A 13,073-nucleotide genomic window follows, 5' to 3' on the forward strand; every position below is an offset into this window, starting at 1 on the left:
ATGGCCTTCTCACACAGGGTGCAGTGGCCCCGCTTGTCTCTGGGTGGGCTCTGGAGTGTTTGGGCGTGAACCTGCGGATGGCCGAAGTTCACACCCATCATCTGGTCCCAGTCTCCTCCTTCACCAGTTTGAGCAAAGGCTGGTGCCCCTGAGTGCTCCGGGGTGTGCAGTTCGAAACCACGGAGCCACCAGCTCTCAGACCCGAGAGCCTTCCTGGGAAGGCCTACGAGAGGCAGGGGCAGGCCCTCCACACCCGTGCCCACCCCTCTGGTGCCTTGAGTGGGAGCGTAGCTGCCAGAGCCACCCACCACCACCACGCTCCAGACATTGCCTTCTGTCCTCCAGCAGTGTGGAGGCCTCCCAGGGCAGAGATCCCCCTCAGGAGGACCTCCAGTCCCCCTTTTGTCTTCCTCCCACTTCCCTTCATTCAGGAGCTTGGGGTCGGCGGGCATCTCTGCTCTCAGCCCGAGGCTTATGTCTGAGCCCAGTGCATCTGGGCCCCTCAACATCTTGGAATGGGCTCCCTTCTGGCCCGCTCCAGACTGTGTTTACAGGAGGCTGCAGCCCGTGAGGCAGGGAGACCCTGTAGGTCAGTGACGTGGGCCCCCAGGCCTGCAGCTTCTACTGTCCTTTCCTGGGGCCACATCGCTAGTCAAACTCACCGTCACATAAAACCCTCGAAGCCACTTTCACATTTACAGAAGTGAAGCCAAAACGCCCCATCTGCGCTTGTGTTTCTCCAGTGTGTCTTCTACCTTATGTGGACTGTACATGGATGTATGTTAGACTTCAGCTCTTGAGATCGGATCTGTGTTTGCCACATATTAAGACAGTTCCCTGCCCTGATTTCCGTCATGTACAAGAATAATATGACCGCCACCTGTGTTCACCTCCCCGTGAGACGAGAGCCCTTTCTCATGGACACCCGCCTTGGGTTGGGGGCGTCTCTGCACCTTTCCCACGCAGCCGGCACCTAGGGTGCATTTGTCCACAAAGAGATAGGAACTTCCCCCTCACATGGAGAGAAAATTCACACATGCTTGAATCTGCTGAGCCAGTGGCTGACGTGTGGCCCACTGGGTCTCACCTCCACCCCCGGGCCCCCTCTCACTTGCCACAGACCTTTCTGTGACCGTCTGGCCTTGAATTCTGTCCCCTCCCCTCTGCCCCGAAGCGCAGGCAGCTTCTAGCTCCGCATCCCCAGCATGTGCCTGCTGGCTCCTGTGACTCCATGTGTCTCTATGTGACTCCAACCCTCTGTCCAATCCCCATGATTTACGCTCCCCTGACCTTGTGCAGGGATCTGGGGACCCCCAAATTGGGGAGCTGCCTACGTTTTTTCATAAAACTAGAATATTACACGATACTGAATTTTTTTCTTTGTGCTTACTTAGCCTGTTGTGGTGCTGAGTACATCTACCTAAAACCATTCCAGAGGATCTGCAATGATCAGAGAGTAATTTATGAAAAGATCTCAGGCCTTTTCAGCCTCCTGGTTTCTTGAGTCAATGAATACAGTTCTCAGAGAAAATGTCACTTGGCAGAATAATGACCAAGTTCCGCCTTCATGGACTGCCGTCAGATGAGTGTCAGGACTTCCAGCGTGAGGGCACCTGTGAGGTTCAAGGTGACATCGTCCCTCACTTGCCATTCCCACTCTTCTCTGGCTGCTCACCCCTGACACGCTTCACCTGTGCTTCCCACAGCCTGCCTCCAGGACCAGGCCTGGGTCCCGATGGCAGAGAGCCATCTCTTTGCCCCCTCAATTCCCTCACAGCTCCAGCTGGCCCGGTGCTAACAGTTTCCAGTTTTACAGATGAGGAAACCGAGGTACAGAGCAGGCACCTGCATTGTACCGGATCTCAGCATTTATAAAGAATGGAGCTGAGATTCCAAACCAGGAATTCTGACTTCAGAGTCTCAGCTCTGAGCTTGCCAATCGTGAGAGCTGTGTTGAGTCCAACCAGCTTGTTCCTAGCACAGGCCTTCTCAGACTCCAGTGGGAGTGGCTGTGTCCACGGGGGTGGGTCTGGGGTGGGTCTGGGCTGGACCCCAAAGTCTGCCCTTGCCAGCACACTCTCAGGAACTTGCTTGTGGTCCAGGGACCATAGTGGGAGAGCCACTGATCCACAAGGCCAGTCAAAGCCCTTGTGGTCGTGGTTGCTGTCTGTCTCGCTGATTATTTCACTTGGCATAATTTGCCTCCTTCCTCTTGCTCGTCTGTAGAGACTGTGATGAACATGAGGGCTTTCAGTGTAACTGCAGTTTTTCCTGGTCATCGCAGTGTTGGATTCAGCCGTCCCTTATCAGTCAGTGTTTCAGAAGAGTGCAAACAAATATCTGCTTTCTTTACCAAGAAAAACATACGAATGACAGAAATAGTGACCCTCAATGTGATGCTGAGGAAGCAACAATGCAAAGTGGACAGTGGTTATTGTATCATAACCGAGAGCCCTTCACCTCCCCTGCCCCCCTCCCCATGCCCACGCACGAGTCTTTCTTTCTGAAAAGCTGGTACAGATCTGTTTACATTCACAGACCATCCCAGCCAACCCTTGAGCAACTGGAAGAAACCTCAGACTCATGGCCCTACTTTAGGATACAGGGTTTTATTATCACTCTGGAATAAGAAGGGTTTAGAGTGGTCATGTGCCAAAGAAACAGACAAAATTCTTTCAGGAATCTGCAGACAGAAATCTAAGGGTGTGTTTGCTGAGTTTTGTCCCCACATTTATTAATACATGAATGAAGGAAGGAAAGAAAGCTTATGCTTATCTTTATGCTTAAGGGGACTTTCTCAGCTAGATAAGCACTTCTCAGGGGGTTTTGCCAAACAAGGGCCCCCACCCGTGGGGGCTGGATTACTTGACAATCACTCATCTTCTGGGATCAGGGGTTCTGCTGGCTCACAGGGTGTTGGACTTGGCCTCGGGTCACTCCAGAGGGGCTGTTACGGTGGACCTGGTGACCTTACCCTGTGAGAGCCCCCCATGCCCCCCCAATCTAAAGTGAGAATTTATAAATAGCTTTTCCACGCATCTTCACCCTCTGCCATTCGGACCTACAGGAAGGGCAGGCAATTGACCCAGCCCCGAGATGCCAACTGCCACAGGTCACAGCCCCCTGGGGGCTGACGGGTCTGGGCCGGGCTGCTGCTCCCCGGGATGAGGTGCTGAGAACCCGGGTCTGCAAGCTGCCGCTCCCACTGGGCCGCGTCGCTGCTGGGCGGTGCTGTTCCGTTTTTGCCTGACACTGAGCGGCCCCTGTGTTGTGTTGTCTCTTTCAGCCGGTAATGTTAAAGTAGAGACTCAGAGTGATGAAGAGAATGGGCGTGCCTGTGAAGTGAATGGGGAAGAGTGTGCGGAGGACTTGCGGATGCTCGATGCCTCCGGAGAGAAAATGAATGGCTCGCACAGTATCCAAGGCAGCAAAGCTTTGTCAGGAGCTGGAGGCATTCGACTTCCTAACGGCAAACTAAAGTGTGATGTCTGTGGGATCATTTGCATCGGCCCCAATGTGCTCATGGTCCACAAGAGAAGCCACACTGGTAAGGCCTGGCGCAGCTCCTCCTTCGGTGGCCCGGAGGGCCCGCGGGGTGTCGCAGAGGACGAGGCCCCTCCCGGCCGAGTGTCCTGAGCGAGGTGTAGCCTCCCTGTTCATCCAGAAGCACTTCTAAACGTGCACCAGTTCTACCCTCTAAACTAACGCTGTCAACAGGAAAAGGGAACACGTGTGTGAGTTCTGACAAGGGCCTGAGGTCCTGCTCGCTGAATAGGGGCGGCGGGGCTGTGCCAGATGGCTCCCCCGTAAGGAACCAAACAGAGCAAGAGGCTGATGCCCTGAAAGCCACTCCTCAGACTGTCCACCGAGAACCCAGGAGTGGGAAATGCGTGTCAGGGGTATCTGATTCTTAGAAACAGTCCTTGAATGCTGATGGAATGCTGTAGTCTTTCAGAAAGACTTTGTTTTCAGAAGGCTTCTCCTCCCAGGCGACACTCCCACCGAGATGGTTTGGTTGCCAGTGGCTCCCACCTGAGGGCTTCCCTGGAGGCTCAGACCGTAAAGAATCTGCCTGCAATGCAGGAGACCCTCTCAGATTGGTAAATAATTTAATACCTAAACCCCCGCCCTAGCGGATGTGGGGAATGGAGGGTTTGGCAGCAGAAGAGAAAGTATTCTGGATCCAGAATGGAAGGAGTGCAAACTGAAGGCTGCACCCGAGCTCCTGACCTGTTCCCACACTGGGGGCTGGAGACAGAAGCTCTGCCTTCTGCCCCACCCGTGTGCCCCGAGGGCACTCATGGCAGACAACCAGTCATGTGCTTACCCACTGGAGGGGTCGCGAGGGGCCCTAAAGAGTCTTCAGAATAAAACACTAACAGGGCACACCTTACCTTTAACGGCATGCATGAAGAGTCTTCAGAACTGAATAGAAACTTTACTCTTCTGCTCTGAAGGTGGAAAAAACATAATAAATGTGCCCAGTCCAGTGATCCCACTGAAAGTTTGGACATAAACATACCCTGAGCCCCTGCTGCCCAGGGGTGCTGGCGGGGGACTGGCTGCAGTTAGGGTTAGGGTTAGGTCATCTTAAAGCCAGGGTCTGCCCCTGCTCTCCGCAAGAGGAGACTGGCAAACTGGCAAAACAGCAGACTGAGAAGGCAGAGTGGGTTTCGTAACCTAGCTCAGGGAAGTGAGGCAGAACATGAACATCGCGACCTCATGTGATTCTTCCCTGGGCCACACGCTTATCTGCTTATCGAAAATGAAGCAGGAACTCAGAAAATTCGTGGAGCAAAACAGCTGGGTTGTAAGGAACTGCGGATCTTTGTAGAGTTGTCGTTTTTATATTTGAATCAGGCAGTTCCCAAAATGATTTTCGGTTGTCATCCACCTGGAAAAACCGTATAATATGTCTACTTTCAATCAACACTCATTTTCGATAAAAACTTAACTTCTGCACTTTAGCAAACTTTGTTTTTCCTAATGTGCCTGGTCATCCCCCAATTATCCCGTGAACAATCCCCAGCACATCTAGCCCTGAGGGGAGCTCACAGGAGAGCAGTCGGGAGGCGGAAACTAAAGTGGACGGAGGTTAGGTGGTGAGAGACCCCTTACAGGATGCACTGGGACCCACGTTCATTCATTCCTGGCAGAGAAATAGACCTCGCAAATGAATTACTTTCCTGTTAATTCATGTAAAACCTCACTATGCAGTGCAAGTTCTCTTCAATAAATATTTGATAACTGAATGAAATGCTGGCATACTAAATGGCCAGGATATAATGACTGCCTGCCGTGATAAAAAGAATAATTGCATTTAATGATAAACCTGCCAAGTATAGGTATGCAGAGGAGACTGGCTGTTTGCTGCCCACTTCTGCCCACAAATAATGGCTACGTGCCAGACAGGCACTGACACATGGAGTCTTTCAGTAACAGCACAGTTCATTCCAGAAAGAGGGACTTAGAGACCGTCAGTTTTATGATTCCAGCTTGATTTCTATTAAAAAAGAAAAAAAAAAAAACCTGAAACAAGGAACTCTTGGATTGCCTTCATAATGCTTTTCTACTTTGCATAGATATAGTGGTAGGTTGGAGAAGGCAATGGCACCCCACTCCAGTACTCTTGCTTGGAAAATCCCATGGATGGAGGAGCCTGGTAGGCTGCAGTCCATGGGGTCTCGAAGAGTCAGACACGACTGAGCGACTTCAGTTTCACTTTTCACTTTCATGCATTGGAGAAGGAAATGGCAACCCACTCCAGTGTTCTTGCCTGGAGAATCCCAGGGACGGGGGAGCCCGGTGGGCTGCTGTCTCTGGGGTCACACAGAGTCGGACACGACTGAAGCGACTCAGCAGCAGCAGCAGTGGTAGGTTGGTATGTATAGAAATAGTAACATGTTGGCCAAACTAGGATACTACAAAGTATCCACATTCGTGGGATCAGAGGGGAATGTATCAGAAAGGCAGGCTTTGCTAATCCCCAACCCTGCCCTGAATTCCCTAAAAGCAGCCTTTCCCAAAGGTAAAGTTCCCGTGACTCACTGGAGGTCCTGTGGAAATGCACACTGGAGTTCAGCCCCAGAGGATGCTGGGAGCTGGAGCAGGGACCCAGACTGTCTGTAGGTGGTGCAAAGGTGCAGCTCATACTGAACCAGAAACTGCCATCTCAGAGGGCCCTTCATCAGGGAGCCCAGACTTGCTCCTGCTGTCACCCAGTGGGCTGGGCATGCCGGGCTTTCCTTCTGAAAGACTCGCCTGTCCGGGGCCGCCTCCCTCATCCCCAGCCCCACAAGGGCTGTGGCTGCCTTCATCTGAGTGGTCTGTTGATGCCATCATTTCACTTCCCCAGTTTTGCTGCTCAATTTCATATTTTTAAGTCAAGCATCATAGTAACACCTTCCTGCCAACCTCAGAGGGCTCCTGGGAGAATTAGAGGGAGGCTGTTAGGAGAGGAGCGTGTAATGCAGGGAGAACCCCACCATGCAGAGGTGTAGCATCCTGCTTCTAAATCATAGGGTTTTTCATAGGAAGCATCAAGAAAAATGTCTGAATTATGGTTATCCTGTCCAGCCCTGTGCCGGCTCTGTGCCCATCTGTAAGGTGAAAAGGTGCAACCATTAGGCTTTGTAAACATAGCCTCACATTGGGTGCTGGGCTTCCCAGGTGGCTCAGTGGTAAAGAATCCACCTGCCATGCAGGAGACGTGAGTCAATCCCCAGATTGGGAAGATGCCCTGGAGAAGGAAATGGCAACCACTCCAGTATTCTCGCCTGGAAAAATCCCATGGACAGAGGAGCCCTGTGGACTACAGTCCATGGGGTTGCAAAGATTTGTACATGGCTTAGCGACTAAACAGCAGGAGCAGCAGCGCACTGATGCTGATCCCAGGCATGACTGCAGTAAGCCCAGGCAAGTCCTTGTGGTTCAGTATATTTATAAATTCACTTTCTTTGGACATAGGATCAGAAATTTTATGATGTATGTGTCCATGGACCTTCTTTTTTTACCCAATCAAGTGATGAAAAGAAGCTTAGGCATTCTTCAGAGAGTCCCTGAAATGACAGATTATAGTCACTGAGATTACCAACTAAATTTTGAATTAATGATATGAAATGCCTCATCCCAATTAAATAAAAGGGAATACAGCCTTGGAGGAACTTGGGCTCACTCGCCATCAACTGCATGCTGTAGGGGCAAGCAATTGGCAGTGGCAGCAGAAGGACCAGGTATCACGAGCCGAGTTCTGCCCTCCAGCTCCGGGGCCCTTTCCTGCTAACACCTCCAAAGGGAAGCCACCTTGAGTTGAATTCCGTGTCATGGCTTCAGGGAATGCTCTCTTCCAGTCCCCAGGCCCCATGTTACATATTCATGCTGGCACAACAATCAGAAACAAATAGATTTCCAGGAAAGCTTGCCTGAGGAATTAAGACACCAGGCCCAGCAGGCTACATGAGAGCAAATTAGAAGACAAATTTCACTCTTGAAGTCACGGCCCTGTCTTTGCTGCCTGCCCTGTTCTGCTGAAGCGATTCATGACTGTAACCATCTGTCCTTTCTCCCTCTGCTGACAACACTGGCTGGATGGCAGGGTCTGACCAGCTATTCCTTGCAACCTTTCAGACCTCAGGAGAAGCCAGGTGCCCAGCACCTCGTCAGCATGGAGGGGGCATGTCACGTGGACACGGGTCACACCGAGGCATGTTGGTCACCAGGAATGGTCCACATCCTTGTCATGACCAGATTCGTGGCATTGGACCACCTAGCTCTCCAGAACACTCAGCCTAAAGGGCCGCCCTGCCGGTCACCCTGACTCTCCTCCCTTCTTTCGTCCTTTGGAGCTAAAGGCTGCCGTCACACACACTCGTGTCGGGGAAGGCCCTGAAGTGTTTCTAGTAGAAAATTAACAATCTCTATTAGATGCTCCTTGGGTCTGCCGGCTACTAGCTGTTGTACTCTCCTCATCTAGTGTGGGCTTGTAACTCAGAGACTGAGGAAGTTAGTTACTTTCACCATCACCTTTCCACCTGCTGGACTTCTTCTGCTCAGTCAGATCCAATCTAGATACAGACTTTGGAAAATTCCAAATGTATTGTTATTGTCAGGATTCCAAATGGTCTGTAACTGAGTATCATTGTAAGTTCGCTTCAGTTTCCCCAGTAGCACATCCTTCCCTCCCACTGAAGAATGATGATAATCTTGAAATTTAGATGCCAGCACGGCCTTCTAAATTTAATCTGGTGTAGATTCAGTAGCACCAGATGCACTTCTGATTGCTCTACGTGCTGTCTTGTTCACCAAAATCATGCAGATCGATTGGGAAAATTGTTAAAATACATTTTAACAGATTCTTCTTCCCTAAGGTAAAGTTGTTACTAGGAAGTGCATTTTCATGGTATCTCAATACCAAATATTCACTGATTTTAGACTCTGAGACCTGTGACTAGTCAACAGCATATTTCTTGATCGCAGCTGCCTGTTCATCCCGTTGTTGGATCCAGAGTCTGGGGACATGAGCTGACACACAGCAGAGAGCCCAGTGGGTTTTTTGTTTTGTTCTCTTGTTTTTGTTACCACTCCGGTGGTTCTGCTCCCGAGAGAGTTCCTAATAACAACTGAATTTCATCTCTTAGAATATCTGTACTGAAAATATAACTGACTTCAGTAGATATGGATAGACTTAATACTGGCTTCAAGGTTGCAGGATTATGAGGCGAAGGAAAAAGCCAGAACACTCAGTGCAGCTCAGATTTTGATGGAGATTCAGGACTTCTCTTTGGATGATGGAAACCTTCCCTCCAGTCTCTCAACTTCTCATTCTATTCAGCCTTTCTCCTTCTCTCCCTCCCACCCTCACACTCTCTGTCTGTCTCTTTCCTGATTTGCCTGCATAGGGACAGACAGGTAATGGAGAAGAAATTGAAAGGGAAAATACAGGGAAAATGTAAATGAAAAGAAGTTATTATAACTGTTATAATGAAGTGCCTTTCATTTAAATATAAGAATGTAACGCTGAAATGAACTTGTGATCCTGAAATGCATTTTTAATGAGTTTCCTTTTTATTTTGCTGCTTCAGTGGCATATTTTAAAGACCCTTTGAAAAAAGCCACATTAAAACCCCCACCAAATGCCACAACACGCAAAATTGGATATTGGTTTATTCCAAAACTGCTGATCAGGAAGAGTGGCTCTTCATCACAAAATGTTGCAGTCACTTTATTTAAATGAGTTTGAATTTGCATTGTGATGTGCCATTCTGATTTAGGGAAAAAAAATTAGATTTTCAGATCAAATTGACCCAACCAGTGAAGCGTTAAGAAACTGGCAGGTTTAGTCTGAAAGCCTCGTGTTCTATCAAACCTGCAGCCGGTGGAAGTCACCGGGCCCGTGGGAAACAACTTTCTCGCCGTGTCCTCCTCTGTCCCCGCCGAGTTCCGCTCTCACCGCTCTCCCTCTTGTCTCCCCAGGAGAGAGGCCGTTCCAGTGCAACCAGTGCGGGGCCTCCTTCACGCAGAAAGGCAACTTGCTCCGGCACATCAAGCTGCACTCGGGGGAGAAGCCCTTCAAGTGCCACCTCTGCAACTACGCGTGCCGCCGGCGCGACGCCCTCACCGGCCACCTGAGGACACACTCCGGTAGGTCCCCTGGGCGGGCGCAGGCAGGCACAGTGCAGGGGCGCCTGGCTCCCTCTGGGGCAGCCCTGTTCCCAGGACCAGTCCCCTGGGCACTGGCTGCACCCAGTCAGAGCATCAGTGCCCTCCCGCCATGCACTCTGATCTCCCAACAAACCAGAGAAGGGTGGGGAAATGTTACACACGCTCGTGCACACACACACACACACACACACACACACACACGCGCATCTCCTCTCAGAATATTTTAAGAGAGTCCTCCTCATCCCGTTTTCAGGTAAGTGGGTTTTTCTTTGCAAAGATTTTACCATCTTGCACTTATCCTGAGTCTGCGGCCAATGCCCCGAAGTTTCCAAACACATCTCTCCATGATCATTGTGAAGCCACCCTCATCGCTGTTTAAGGCCGAGCATGTCGGGGGTCATCATGGGGATAGTTTTCTTTGCAAAGGTGTCGCCTGGTGCACCCCCAAATGGGCCCAAAGGGACCCAAATGTAGCAGTCACACCAGAGGCTGACTGAGGCCCCGGTGGGAGAGGCCAGTTTGGAGCTGTTACCAGCATGCAGTAAACCCATCCGGGTAACTGGGGTCTCAGTGAGATGATGGTATCTGTGAATGCTCTGCAGTATTTGAAGTGCTCCAGCCTGGGAGCCCAGACCAACCTCTGGTTATACTGGATCTCCTGCCTCCATAGCAGATTCCTTGGTGTTTCATGATCCAGTGGCCCTGTGATCTTCCAGGTCAGAGGAAGACAGGGTGAGACCTGTGTGCTGTCCCTGGGGGCATCTGACATCACGCCCTTCCCCTACCCTCAGGGAGCTCACCGCCTAGACCAGCAGCTCCCCATCACCCCCAGGGCAGCACCTCAAAGAGGCCCCTGGCCCGGAGGAGGGGTGCATGTCCTTGGAGAAGGTTGGCCTGGACTCAGGTGGTCTCTCCCCCATAGGTAGTGAGTGTAGTTACGGCCACGGTTTGAAGCCTTCACGAATTTGTTGAGCTCCCCAGGGAAGAGACAGCAAAGCCCCCGTGTGCCCCAGGTGCCACGATGCATGTGAAGGGACGGCAGGGGCACCCAGAGGAGACAGTGGGTCTCCAGGGAGAGGTTTCTGGGTTCACCTTTGGAAAAGTTCCCAGTGAGCGTGTGGTTCTGTGAGTGGTCCTGGAAAGGGGGCTGGGGGCCTTTATGAGTATGGTGGGGATGTCCTCCCGAAGGGGCTCATCAGGAGGCCACGGGGTCAGTTGCAGGGGGCAGGCTGCCAGTCTGGTTCTCAAGTGCTCAGCCCAGCCATCTCCCCTTGTTCTGACCTCCTTCCTGACCATCAGCGTAGAGGAGGCTCCTAGGTGCTCTTAGAAATCCGGGATGGTGTGGTGTGGGCGAGCGTCCTAAAATCTCCTGAGAAAGGAGCCACTTGAAGCCAGTGGCTCCTCCCACAGCGGGAGATCAGTGGGTGACCCTGGGCCAGGGCCCTGCGGAGGGCTGGGAGGACTTTGCTGCAGGGGACAGGAAGACGGCATTTCCCCAAAGTGGAATGATGACACCGTGGCAGTGAGCATTCTTGGATGCTTGCCATGTGGATAATAAGGAGTGTGTGTATTGTCCCCTGAGAGGTGAAGGTTTACAGGGTCCCTATAGGCTTCAGATGTGACAGTTACACCGTCTGTGTACAGAGCCCACCAGGAAGTCTGGGACAGAGCCACTTCACCGGTACCCTTCGGGCAGCATCAAGTCGACACCATCACAGTTGGTAGTGATGCTGCCCTGGAGCTGGCAGGATACACAGCACTCCTCTGGCAGAAAAACAAAGACTCAGGCTTAGCTTGACACCTACCATTGTCGTCCCAGGTCACTCTGATTTGCAACAGAAATCTCTGCTGTGTACCAGTCGTGTGGTGCAATTAGAAACATCCGGTGCTATGTTTTAGGTTCTTCTGGCTCCATTCCTGCTTATCTCATTTGTGGCATGATAGTGTCCTGCTCCCAGTATGGCTAACAATATAGAGAGTCGTAGGCTTTGGACAGTTTATTTCCATTAAGGATTCACTGATGAGCGAGTAGATGAAATTATAGGGAGAGAACCATCGTTGATCCAGGGCTGCTGGTGATTCTGCCATCGGAAAGTGCCGCTGACACACAGCTCCTGGGGGAAGAAAGGAAACAACAGTGATTTAGGTTCTACAAGATGATTTCGTAGGAACAAAATGAAGACTTCAGCCTTTGTCTACAAACCTAAGTGTGGTTGTGTTCTATTCCATTATGAAGTGGCTGCACTCCCATTCCACTAAAAACTGCCATCAACTTGGTAACTTTCCCTGGCAACTGGTATTGGTCTGAGATTCCGGCTATAGGACTTGTCCCATACTAATAAGAGGGTGGTCTGGAATGGAGGAGGGTCCCCCTCCCTTCTCTGCTTTCTTTGGAAGTTGCAAGCTTGGCTAGTGACCTTCCTTCCTACAAAATAGTGGGCTATACTTTAAGATACACTGTAGTTTAGTTGCTTTCAAGAACTGAAGTATGTTCCAGAGTTAAAGTCAATCATATACTCAGACAGAAATGGGTTTTCAGATAGAAATGGGTTTTCAGACCACATGTACAGGAATTTGCTGAAGTTACAGTGTTTCCAGGAAAGGACATGGAGTGAGTTATCTTTATTCTATTAGTTTCTAAAGGGCATTCTCAACAAAAAGTGCAGTTTTAAGCAACATTGTGTATTTCAGTGTTGTTTCTCTGATGTTAGGGATACAGCACTTTCTCCAGATAAAGACTTATTCTTTTTCCCCACTAGTAAATGTTCCAGAAGTCAAATTTTGTTTTTCATCCTGGTTTTCTTAAACTGTAGCTTCTGTTCACCTAAGTAAGAGATTTAACCAATACAAGCTTTGGTTAAGCCATTTCACCAAACATTCCTATGTGAATGGCATAGATTTTGACATAATACTCTCAAATATGTGAAATCTAACAATATGAGCAGGAAAGCAGAAGAAGATTCTGGATTTAGAATGGAAATTAATAGAATATCCTTTATCCATTTCATCTCCTAAAATGCTATCTATTATAATCTTTAAGTGTAGGTATGATACGAATTTGTGCTAGTCTTTTCCTAAAATATCACTCAATAAAATTCAGGGAGAACTAAACTGTGTCTAGAAGTATACTGCTCAATACAGTAGCCACACGCCATAGGTGGGATTTACTTTTTAATTACTTAAAATTAGAGTTCAAGTTTCCGTTCTTAGTGGCACAGACCATACTTTGATCAGTGTTCACACATGGCCTGTGGCTGCTGCATTGGACAGCTCAGGGGGAGAGCACTTCCTTCCTCACAGTGAGTTCTGTTGGACAGGGCTGCTCTATTTAAGAGAAGCCACGCTATTCTCAGGGTCTTTGGGGGAGAAAATAGAGCTTTTCCAAGTTAGAACCAGAAAATACATTTTGGGAA

The 13,073-nt window shown here is 50.1% G+C and overlaps 1 protein-coding gene across 6 annotated transcripts in view; it reads left to right on the forward strand.

The window, feature by feature from the left end:
- The window catches only part of IKZF1 (IKAROS family zinc finger 1), a 98,344-nt gene that overhangs the window by 67,205 nt on the left and 18,066 nt on the right, over positions 1–13,073 (forward strand). For 4 of the 6 annotated variants that reach the window (XM_005678881.3, XM_018047451.1, XM_018047452.1 and 1 more), the window contains exons 4-5: positions 3,287–3,547; positions 9,472–9,639. In XM_005678881.3, coding sequence (XP_005678938.1) covers positions 3,287–3,547; positions 9,472–9,639 — 429 coding nt within the window. The remainder of the gene's footprint in view (positions 1–3,286; positions 3,548–9,471; positions 9,640–13,073) is intronic. The other 2 variants (XM_005678887.3, XM_005678888.3) reach the window with 1 other exon arrangement.

The sequence above is a fragment of the Capra hircus genome, chromosome 4 (assembly GCF_001704415.2).
Source record: "Capra hircus breed San Clemente chromosome 4, ASM170441v1, whole genome shotgun sequence".
In the NCBI taxonomy this organism is placed as follows: Eukaryota; Metazoa; Chordata; class Mammalia; order Artiodactyla; family Bovidae; genus Capra; species Capra hircus.